The sequence below is a fragment of the Vanacampus margaritifer genome, chromosome 3 (assembly GCF_051991255.1).
Source record: "Vanacampus margaritifer isolate UIUO_Vmar chromosome 3, RoL_Vmar_1.0, whole genome shotgun sequence".
In the NCBI taxonomy this organism is placed as follows: domain Eukaryota; kingdom Metazoa; phylum Chordata; class Actinopteri; order Syngnathiformes; family Syngnathidae; genus Vanacampus; species Vanacampus margaritifer.
The window spans coordinates 18,387,717-18,399,899 of NC_135434.1; the positions used below are offsets into that span (position 1 = coordinate 18,387,717).

Sequence of the window (12,183 nt, forward strand, 5' to 3'; positions counted from 1 at the left end):
CCCTTTAACTACTTTGGAGAATTAAAAAAAATAAAAATAAATCCAAACCTTGAAATCGATTTTATTAGGCCTTGTGGAAGTTTGCCGAGGTTAATGCATTTTTTCTCCTGCTAATTAGGCTATTTTAGATACACATAATTAATGCTATGATGACATAATTAATGCCTATGATTGTGTGTCAGGACTGCAGAGTCATCACACTGCAATCACTGTAGTTGTATTGTACTAGTGGCATTCAGTCTACCCACTCTCATTTTCATATAGATTAGTACAGGACAAGTAATTTTAACTACCATAACTGTACAATGTAATTATTGTGAAAAAACATCAGATATGCCCCGTCACATCTGGCATGTAAATTTAGAGAGGTCTTTTAATAACATAAATGCACACTGTATGAGCATTTTCTCAGAATATATGTTGAAAAGCAGTTCCACGAAAAGAAATGTGCAACATTTGAGTGCTAGTAGACGTGATAGGTGTGTTGGTGAGACATGGCAGGGACATGGCTGGGCAGTTCTCTGTCATCACAATGAACAGATGGCAGCTCAGGGTTAGCTCATGGGTGAGGGCCAACAAGAGGCCCTAAATATGGATTACACACAGACAAAAAAAACCCTCAGTTTGTTTTAAAATACCTAAGAAATAAGCTTAATGACATATTCACAGTCCTTCAACTTGAGATTAATTGTTTTTGTTTAAACAACATTATTTTGTAATTCAACTTGTATAAACATTTTTTTTTGTAATGTTAGTGGGGAGGGGGTGCTCTATTAAAACCAAATGTAATTTCTGGCGAGGACAGGCTATTTTGGGTATTGTTTCAGTGCACATATATTGATGAACGTTTTTCACAATTGCAAAATTATTTGTGAACATTATACATAAGCCAATATAAAAAAAAAAACATTACAATTTGGATCGGGTCAAAGTGTGCATACATCAATTAACTTCCAACAGTTCATTTCATTATGGTTTCGGATTTGTTTAGCCCCCGAAATAATAATGGCACTATCAGTTTGTTCGTCATCTTACATGAAGCAAGAAGTAGACCGCTAACTAGCAAACATAGCGTTCCACAGTTTTCTTTTCAAAAACAATTCAGCCTTGGCTGAGGTCTGTTCTGTAGTCATAGTGCCATACTAGTAATGGGGGCCAGAGTCATTTTTACAGTCATGTGCATTTATTATGAGTTTGTAGATAGATGGATGGATGAATAGATAGATAGATAGATAGGACAGTAGCAACATTGCATTTTCTAGTTATTCACAATCTCTGGGACATAAAGTGTTTGACTCAACATATCTTTTCCTTCCTTAGGTTGTGTTGAAACATCACACTGAATGGAGGCCATCGAAGTTCAATTAAGATGACCCGGACTCATCCCCCTGATATCTTGACATCTACACTATATCAGGACATTCCTTTATATCCAAGCACCGAACACGCCATTTCTGCTCACTCTTCTTTACAATGTGACTTGAAGATGATTGATAAAGCAGAAATCATCAACAAAAGACATTGCCGCAGCTTTGATTTTCTTGAATCACTGGACGACCCACAGTCTGTGTCTTCTCCAATGGAGTGTCCTTTTAAGCGTCAAGAACAGCAGACCTTACACAAAGATCTGACGTGGAATGGACTAGATCAACCAGGATATCTTCGCTTCTCGTCTCCAGATTTGTTTAACTCCAGACAAATCCAACAACACACAAGCCAAGACAAAACCAGCCACCTCACATGGTCAGATTCTGTAAATAGAAAAAGATCTCAAAGTGCCCCCAGAATTAAATCTACTCTCGCTCCTGTTCCCATCTTCGTGTCTCCTCTTGAGGCCAACCAGGCCAAGGATGTCCCAGACACTTTGAGGTCCTCTGAAACACAAAGAGAAGCACATTCCTCCAATAGGGCTTTTTTGAACGAGGTCCACCCTATTAAACTGCAACCGCATACACCCCTCTATGTCTCTGATTGTTTTGATGAGGGTAAATGCGAAAAAGCAGCCACAACGCCTCATGTCAGGTGCCGTGTGGACATTAAACCAGATGCTGCTGTACTCCAACACACATCGAGGCAGGTCCCCAATTTACGGCCTGAACGACTCGCTTGGCAAAGATACTCACAGGCTAGCAGCAGTCGAGGTTTGTATGTACCACGACAGATGTCCTCACCTACTCCAACTCCAAGTGAATGCTACAATGGAGACTTTAGACAAGGATATCACTACGCTACAAGCATGTCGCCTGTCTCTTACCAGCATGTAGACATGTACCGAATGCCATCACAGACAGCAATGTATCTAAACCAGGAACAAAGAGCTTACTCGAACCCAAACATCCCAACAAAATTTTTCTATACAGAGGATCCAGTTCGTTATCCAATTCATCCCTATTCCAAGGCATACTTTCAGGACGATAGGTCCAGTTTAGCCAGCCGCGGAAGCACTATGACCAGTCAGTACGATCCAAGGAATCGATGGGTACACACGCTTCCTCTCAGGTCATATTATACAGATAATTTTTCAAACCAGGAGCCATCCCACTCAGTATATAGTACACCCTACCCTACCAGTGAGGCAGGCTCCTGCTTTTCTCAAACCCCCTCAAGCTCTTACTTTGGGGATGATCCCCGGTTCAATCCATACCACCAAAGTTGCTCAAATTTATATTATAACAAGCCATTTAACTCTCACGAGGAGCGGTACTTTCCATCAAGGCAATGCCACACAGAAGGTCGAAGACGCCCCCGCTTGTCGCAGGCTTTTTCAGATGACTGGTATCGCTCAAGTATATCTGGTTACTCCAACCAGTCTTCTCAGCTCACCCCACCAGGAGTCAGGACGGACACTGGTATACCCCCTTGGTATTCTACTTACGGCACAGAGGCAAGTAGACTAAGAACAGAGGCCAAAAACCACTCCAAGTCTTGGGACAATATTCTTTATCCTCGCCATGACAGAGAGCAGCAATCAGTGCTTCGTGGAAGAAGCTACGAGAACCTATTTTCCCAAGCGAGGCATGGGGCATCTCCCAATGTCTCATCTCAACCTGTTATTCTTAACCTTTCAAGTTCGCCAAAGCGCTATGCTGCCCTTTCTCTCTCTGAGACATCTTTAGAGCGCAGACCAAGCAATCCGTGGAAGAACAGCAAGAGTGGCCACTGGTTTGTGACTCCCGAGATCACCATAACTGACAATGACATATGTGCAGGCAACCGTGAACGGCGTGGTGTGCATGCCGTCAGCTGGAATACTCTGGACAGTGAAAAGAAATCTGCTCCAAGAGTGATTGATGTTAAGAAGTCATTCGATGCAGCAGAAATGACCAAAGAAAGGAAGCGTAACAATGTCTCCCTTCAGCAGAGTCTGGAGCAACTAGATGAGTTGTTAGCTGACTTAGTGGTTGATTACAAGCCACCAACCAGCAGGAAGCCTAGTGGGGAGTTTCTGGATCAGCTTAAACAACTGATTACTGAAGATGATGAAAAAGTCAGGGGATCTTCTGAGATTGAAAATCTTGGATGTCTGAACACACAGCTTCCATCTTCTAAATCCAGCCCTGACACAATCAAAGACCCCGATAGTGGCTGTGATGCTTTACAAAGAAGTGCGGAAGAATGTTCTCCAGACCACAGCGTGGAGGACGAAGAAACCATGGTGTGTGCTAACAAAACGTGCAAACGTTCGGAAAACATGTTCAACGCATGCTTGTACTTCAAATCATGTCACAGCTGTTACACCTTTTACTGCTCCCGAAACTGTCGCAGGGATGACTGGGAGTCCCACAAAGAAACGTGCCTGTACGGCCGTGTGAGCAGTGTGTGTCGGCACACTATCAAGTTCTGCAGAGAAAATTCGGAGATTCATAAAGCCTTCTCTCGTATTGCGAAAGCGGGTTACCTCTCCAGAGGCAGAGGTGTCCTTTTTCTGGGTTTTGCCAATCCAGAGACCGCTGATAACTTTCTGCAAGTTGGGCTTGAGAGCCTTGTCATGTCGCCCACATACCTGTCCCTCAGAGAGCTGGATGGCTTTCAGGACAACTTGGGTGAATACTGCAAGGAACTACAGCAGGCAGGGAATGAGTACGACCCCAGTGAATGTTTCCTCTTGAATGTATCTGTAGCTGTTGGTGAACTAGTGCCTAACCGACCCTCACCAAGGGTCCAAACACCAACAGTTCGTAAATATGCAAAGGTTTCCTTGGCTTCTTCAAGCCCAGAAAAAAAGCTACTCAAGAAGGATAGTGAAATGGAAACTCTCATCCTTACTCCGCCTCCGGGAACGCCAGACATTGACCAGGAGGGGGAGGAGGGAAGGAAAGCCAGGGAGGTGTGCTTTGTCAACATTCAGCGTGAGCTCAGGATCAGAGGGGTATTCCTTCGACACGAGTACCCCAAAATCTATAATCAGCTATGTGAATTTGTGGAGAGCAACAAAAGGTTCACACCAACAACCATTTACCCAATAGATAAGAGAACAGGGAAGCAGTTTATGTGCATGATCATGGCTGCATCAGAGCCGAGAACATTAGACTGGGTGGACACCCCCCATCTCTTGGATGATATTATTTAGGGCAGCATTGGATGGGAATCATAATGATGTCAGTAACACCAAATGTAAATATTGTAAATACATTTAATTTGGAAAATTGAAGACTGACATGCAATCATTTGCACAAGGCCAATTTCCCTCTACAGACCTTTAGCACACTGACATTGACTTATGATATACACACATGCACACAAACACTCACATTTGCTTCCTCTGCTTAGATTTTCTTGCTCTCAGAGAACTTTATAGACTGCATGCAAACTGGGCACAACACAATCCATGTGTTTGAACGTGTATGAATTATTCAGTTTCTGCTCTACAATGTACAAAGCACATACATTTATAGTATTCTATATGCACATCTTCTTGCCTCCACATAATAGACACAGATAAGTCCCACAAATCTGTCCCCCCCCCAAACAAATGTATCTTAAATTTCTATAATACCCTGTAATAGTAATATTACAAATGGTGACTAGTATTGAGAGTATATTCATTTAGTAAACTGTATTTGTGTGGCTATTTTTATATCAGTCTTTTAGTTATTGTTTGATAGAAAATGAAGTACAATCAAGACAGCACCTATGTGTTTTAGATGAAACGTGCTTGGGTAAACTGCTTAGTTTGGAAGTGGCCTTCATTTGAAAATATTTATTTTAAACAAAGCAAAGTATAATTTTTAAAAGTTTCTTCTGGCCTAACAGGTTGTCTCAACAACCTCTTTAACTTTCCTTTTTTTTTTAAAGCATGTTTTTTTTTTAATTCAGGTATGTTTATAAATATTGATTCAATTTAAAACAATATGAAATGTATTATTCAGTTACCTAAATGACTAAAAGACCACTTGAATAATACAAACTAACTAACTGTTTTAGGACAATATGCAATACAAAAGCAAAAATAAACAATATAGTAAAAACAATTATTGTTATTGATATGGAATTGTTCTTTTAAACCATGTTTTGGGAAGACTTATTTTCTTTAAAAGGTAAATGATAAGAATGTTCCTAAAAAACTGCAACGCTGAACATACATAGATATAATATGCCTGCTTCTGTTGTTATTGCTGACTAAAATAAGATTGCTCTTTTACTGGATTATATCTTTGTGCAAGATTTAAAATTTATATTTTGTGATGTTTATAATCTATATATAGATATATAATAAATGGAATTGAACAAATGAATTCATTTGCTTGCATTTATTTTACATACACACATTTTTTGTTGATCTGTGTTGATCATTATTGTGTTTTTCTTTCTTATTTGTTGGATTACTCAAACATGAAATTCAAGGATTTCCCTCAAAGAGAAAAACACGGTATTATGGATTTTTTTTGTGGTAAATTCTCATTTTTAATGGTGCATGAATTACTACAATTGTTCAAACGAAGTCATACCATTATGCAGTGTGATGCTCATTCACATTAATTTAAGTCTACCATAGATCTAAAAAACAACAACAATAAAAAAAAAAACATTATTTTGAGTCATTTCAAATGACTTGCCCAATCAGCTATGGACCAAAAGTCTTGGTACTACTGTCATGTATTCCTGATGTAAAATGTTGGCGTTATTTTCATTGTTAGACTACCATCTAGCGGGAGCAATGCCTGTATTACAGCATGGTCGTCAGTGTGCCGCAAAAAGGGGTCTATGTCGTAAATAGAAAAGTAAATGTAGCGTAAAATGAGGCTAAATGTATTCTGTTGATTATTTACAATGATCCAAACTGATGAGTCAATTTCGGATAATTGCAATAAACAAATCACTTAAATAATAGCAACGATGCACTTAATGCACAAAACAATTCTGTAAAAGTTCGTTTTCAGAACACATTAAACCACGTTATTGAACTATTCTATGAGCGTGACATAATTATGTGTACAAGGAATTAAAGTAATTGTGTAAACGTGAAAATATAGGTTGTTTTCCTTTTTGAGTTCTATGAACTTTGCCTTTAACAAAGTTTGCGCATGCGCGTTGTGGGCTTCTCCTCGTGATGACAGCAAATGACAGTACAGTTCGCTCCTGCAGTACCCAGTGAGTAAGAGACGGCCAACCGCAGACAAACAATTTCTCGTGCTTGATTAATCTCACGATCCACTGTGTTTGGCGGTACTGTGATACAACACATACCATTTAAGTTCGGTGAGTGGCCCGATGTACGTTGCATCTTTCGTTGCGCTCATATTTGATCACTGTTTAGCTTGCAACCTAAGCTAAGCTAACTAAGGTTAGCTCATCGTTAGCTTTCCGCACTTGACTAGCTGAGGTTAGCAGCCTAACTTGGTGAACGTTGGCAGGCTGATGTTTGTTCTCTGAGCGTCCTTCTACCAAATCAGTGCGAACGCATGACCACCTTGACTGGCAAGACTATAATATTTGTCTTCTGTCGATGTCCCCCAAAGCTTATGTGTGAGTGACCCAATGTAAATGTCTTGCTTTTCATGGTGTGATGCTCAACTACTATTCGAATTACGCTCGCTTTGTCGGCTTTCAGGCTGCTGGACAAGTGCTTTAAGGCAGTAAAGTCAAATCATTCCACGCAAAACTGTTGTGTAGATAATTTGTTTTAAACGTACCCAAATCAACTGCTCTAGTGAAGCACTTGGTCGCAACTTGTAAGAGTAAATTGAATTGTTGTTGTTTTGAGCAGTACTTACTGTCTCGTTAACGGGATATTACGTTTGTGGTTAATTATTTACCACTTACCAGCTATACCTTATTTATACTGAACATGCTCAATTTTGACTGACAGGTGAAGAGGCAATTACATTTAGCAATACATTTATTTTGTAGTAGTGTATAACTCCAGTACTTTGCACTTTAAAACACTTTTCTTAGTATTTACATACAGTATTGAGACTTTGAACACACTGAAGTCATTATGTAAGGCTTGTAAAATGTTATTGTTGTGTATTTGTGAAGAAAAGTTCAATTTGAAAATAGTGCATTTATTCTAAACTAGACAAATGAAATTGTGTTCATCCATCTATCCATCCATACATCAATCAGGTGTAGGGTTGCTGGGATGCCTCACCTGATGTCTCACCTGACTCAGTGCTAAAGATTGAATACACAATAATGGGCTGTTAATTAGTTAATCACTGGCTGACTAAGAGTATAGTACTATAACTGATTGGGTATTGAGCCACTTAAAATCGCATTTGTGAACCTTGACTACGCAATCAATAGTTATCAACAGAATTACAAATGTTTATGGACTTAACTTCCAATTCCGTTCCTGTGTCACATCTTGACATTTCTGCAGGTTTTTGTATCTATACCATTATCCATAACTAACAGCGTAGTGTCATTGTCATGTTGGTACCCGTTACATAATTTGACAATGTAACTATATGTACCATTTGGTTAAAATGGGGTTTAAATGGTACTGTTGTCATCCTTTCGTTACAGAACAAGAAAGATTTATACCGTCCATTTTTTCAGGCATGAACGCATGGTGCACTACACATCACTCAGCGACCTACAAACCAAGCATCATCCCAGCTGAAAGTCAAGTAAAAACAAAAAACAAAACAATCTTTACAATATGTTCTATGTGCCCCCACTAACCTAAACACGGTATTGGGGCCGTCACAAACAAATCTGTTTAGAATTGATTACCCTATTGATTATCTCATCAATTACTCTGGTATGAAGCGCAAGCTATGCTAAGTTAACTAAAGAAGCTTTAACTTGAAAAGAGATAAATTTAACCGTTCACGATGATTTAGTGAAAGGTTATGCTTAGGCGACCCCAAACCACACGGATTAGCATCATTATGTCACCAGAAGCGTCCACAAATGTCTGTGCGGAAGCACAAAATGGGCTTAACACTAGTTCCAGGGATGGCAAGTATGGTTTTAGGATTATAAATTATAGTTTAACTTTTGAGACATAATTTTTGTGATCGACATACCTCGTATGTTTGTGGAATTTGAATTAGGCAGAAAATAAACATATTTTGTCCATGTCGGGGCGGCCATTTTGCCACGTGCTGGCAAATGAAAATGACATCACAGTGTCTAAGGGCTCAGGTAACAGCCGTTATGGCTCACCTGTTTTCTGGGTTTTGTCATGTGACGCTGGAAAGCTGAGCCCTTTTTCACTGTGATGTCATTTTCATCCATCCATCCATCCATTTTCTTGACCGCTTTTCCTCACTAGGGTCGCGGGGGTGCTGGAGCCTATCCCAGCTGGCTTCGGGCAGTAGGCGGGGTACACCCTGAACTGGTTGCCAGCCAATCAGCTAACAGCAAATGGCAAAATGGCAGCCCCCTGACATGGATTAAAAAAAAAAAAGCAGTTGGATTTTTCTGCTTGATTGCAATATTAATCAAAATGAAGGGTTTAAACTGGTGGGGGAACTTAGAACATTACTGAAAATACAATTTTGTGGTTAGCTTAGCCTTTAGTTGAACGTCATAAATTAGTGGTACAGAAATATTTGGTTCAGGTCTGAAAGTGGTTTGATTCAGTTTCCAGTCATAGTCATGGGAAATGCCAAGGATGCTACTTAGTACTTACAGTATGTAGTTTGCTTATGGACAGTGTGAGGAATTATCTGAAAGGGGAGTGGGAAGAGGATTTTGGATTATTGCCTTGGCTGCTTTGTGTCTGTATGTGTTTGAGAACTATTGTTACTTAGATGGTGCAGTTATGTTTGCACTTTTTTTTTATTAGAACATTTACCATATAATATTGGTGGTGGTTCTAACCGTTCTATTTAGTTAATCTACTTTGCTTCACAACCCGAATTATTGTCATGAAACGTTTAGGTCTTGGGTTGCCTAAACGTGTAGTTTCTCTTCTGCTTTGTAGTTCCTCTGTGCTCTCTGTGAGTGGCCCACCAGGTAGTTCAATGCAGCATTGGAGCTTGTGCAGGAGGCCTTTTGATAAATGCCTGTTCACCTCCCAGAAAGTCACTTAAGACCATTTTGTTTTTCAGTTCTATCCAAATATGTGAGGAATGTGCTGCTTCATGAGTTCTGACATAGAAGTTCATCATGAACATTCTACTTGACTGGCAGTACACGAAAACATTTAGTAAGAATTGTATGTATGTGAAGCAGGATATACATGCCAATTTTAACATCTGTGTGTGATGTGTGTGTGTGTGTGTGTGTGTGTGAGTGGGTGGGTGTGTGGCAACAACGTAAGCCGCAGGTCCGCTTCCTACAGTGGCTCTGCCGAAGTCTGTGTTGACCTCACATTTGAGGATTTGCAACCGTAGATATTGAGCGTTTGACATTTTCGATATTGGGCCCAGACCGTATTCTGAGCAGATCTAGGAGGGAGGAAAAAAAAAAACTTTCACCACAGCTCACACCACAGGATAATATTTCAGAGACATCAGTGAATCAAAGGAATTTAAATTGGCAAAATGCATACATTTGGTCCGGTTGTCAAGCTGTGTGTCACCCCACTTAAACAAATAGGATTAAGCCCCAAAAAAACAAAAGGCCTTTCCATCTTCTTAGGGGTGAGGCATTGGAAGGTCATTACATTTTTGTGCAGATTCTGACAAAGGGATTTTTCCACCCCACAGTGGTTGTTTAATCTTACAAAATGAGATATTTTTGACATTGTCTTTATTTTCTTTGTGTATTAGACACATTTTTATAACATTTTATAATGTGTTAGTGATGCTAATCCAAAATATAATTTTCTGGCCTTGGCAACTGGCTACATACACTGCTTGTTGGTACTTCAATTCTTGCTTGTTTGTGAATAATGGCATGCCCCCCCAAAAAAAAACAGTTCTTAAAGAGGGTTTCAAGCATTTCGTTCCTAAGCAACATCCATTCCAATCTTAACCAAATTTAAAGTGTGTTGTTCAGGACCCAAGGGATATAGAGTCAATTATTGATGATACATGTTGTTTTATAAGGAATTTGCGAACATGAGTCTGTGCTGTGAGATCAGCATCCCTTGTTCTCCTTCTAAAGGAAGTCCATGTATGGCTCATCATTATGTGTTTAAATCTGCATAACCAATTTAATTTGTCAGGCACATCAGTTCTAATGCTGTGGTTGTCTAATAGCTAGCGAGCATTGTTTCTGCCTTGCAGCCGTTCCATTTATGAGGTCGTTTCCAGCAGTCTCGTCTCATTCCAATCCCCAGAGCCCAAACTGTGTTTACTATGTTACTAACCATCCACAAAGAGAGACTATTGTGCAGAGGATTCCCCGAGTAATCATTCAATTTTCGTGCTTTTCTGCTCAGTTTTTTTGTCTTGGCTTTCTATAGCTTGAAAAGGGAGAATGATTAGCATATTGGACTGTGTTGGGATTTCAGATGCTTGTGAAAAATTACTTTTGTGATGCAAACATTGTCGATCTTCTTTAAAAGACATAACCCAAAAAATCTGATCTTATACTGAATTAAGTGGAAACAGGTGTCTGTGGCAGTCAGGATGGTGGTAGTGGTTAGCACATTTGCCAGGTTCTAGGTTCAAGTCTCATCTCAGGCCTTCCACGGAATTTTCATTTTCATGGGTTTTCTCTGGGGAATGGCAACCAGTCCAGAGTGTACCCTCCCTCTCACTCATGGTAGAATGAGGACAAGTGGATGAAAATGGCAAGAATAGAAGAGAAAATAGAGTAGACTATATAAACATATGTTAGCTTTGCATGTAAAATTTGGTGTGCTTGGTCCTCGGCTTACAAATGGCATCCCGTTTCTTGGTGAAAAAGTGGTCTGTGGCTGAGTGACATCAATTGTGGTGGGTGGGTGTGTGACATCGATGCAAATAAAAGCTTTTTTTTGTTGTTGTTGCTTGTCACTAACTTTGCCTCTCTTCTTGCATTTTATTGATCTGAGGGCAATTGAATCAGTGTGCTTATTAGTTATGTCAAACTACTGCGGTCGTTAGGGTTTGATTGCCTGAATAATAAGTGACTGATTCAAATCAAGCCAATATACAGGGTGGGCCATAAGTTTCCATACATACATTGGGTTTTCTACAGTATGATAACGGTTCAATACATAGGGTGTCTGAAACATAAAGGTACATTATACATGGCCCACCATGTAAGCAACCACATGTAATAGGATATCAGCCCCTGTATAGTAGAATAATAAATAATGAGTGTCCATATCTGCTTTTTCCTGGGGAAACTCCCGACTTAAGCATAACTGACATTTTCCATTACTAACAGTATCATTTATTAATTTAATCCAACATGTCCCATTGTGCATGGATGAATGAATGGACATTAAAAAGAGTGTTTCATTCAGAAGTTACACTTTTTTCCATCTGTGTTAACTAATAATTATGAGGTTAGTTAGAATTTTTCTTGGAATTGTTTTATTCATATAGTTTCTTCTCTTTTCAGTGCATTAGCTCTTTGCCTCAAAGTCTGTGAGAGCTGTTGAAGATGGTGAAGCCAGATATTCATACTCTGGCCCACCACCTGAAGCAGGAGCGTCTTTATGTGGCATCAGAGAAGCAGCTGATCCAGAGACTCAACAGCGATGTCCTGAAGACAGCCGAGCGACTATACCGGGCCGCATGGATTGCTAAGCAACAGCGGATCAACCTCGATCGGCTCATTCTTACCAGGTCAGATGACACGTTGGAATCATCTCTTGTTTGTAGAAGCATGAAAAACTATCGATTGATGTTC

General features: G+C 39.8%; 2 protein-coding genes across 10 annotated transcripts in view; both read left to right on the forward strand.

Annotated features, from left to right (window-relative positions):
* unm_hu7912 (un-named hu7912) overlaps window positions 1-5,735 on the forward strand; it is a 6,539-nt gene extending 804 nt beyond the window's left edge. The window contains exon 2 of the mRNA XM_077562517.1: window positions 1,321-5,735. Within this exon, the coding sequence (XP_077418643.1) occupies window positions 1,370-4,570 (3,201 nt within the window). The 5' untranslated portion in view covers window positions 1,321-1,369 and the 3' untranslated portion in view covers window positions 4,571-5,735. The remainder of the gene's footprint in view (window positions 1-1,320) is intronic.
* An 809-nt stretch (window positions 5,736-6,544) lies between these two features.
* gapvd1 (GTPase activating protein and VPS9 domains 1) overlaps window positions 6,545-12,183 on the forward strand; it is a 32,730-nt gene continuing 27,091 nt past the window's right edge. For 7 of the 9 annotated variants that reach the window (XM_077561648.1, XM_077561652.1, XM_077561655.1 and 4 more), the window contains exons 1-2: window positions 6,555-6,699; window positions 11,893-12,119. In XM_077561648.1, coding sequence (XP_077417774.1) covers window positions 11,935-12,119 — 185 coding nt within the window. In that variant the 5' untranslated portion in view covers window positions 6,555-6,699; window positions 11,893-11,934. Of the gene's footprint in view, window positions 6,700-7,968; window positions 8,073-11,892; window positions 12,120-12,183 lie in introns of all 9 variants that reach the window. The other 2 variants (XM_077561649.1, XM_077561650.1) reach the window with 2 other exon arrangements.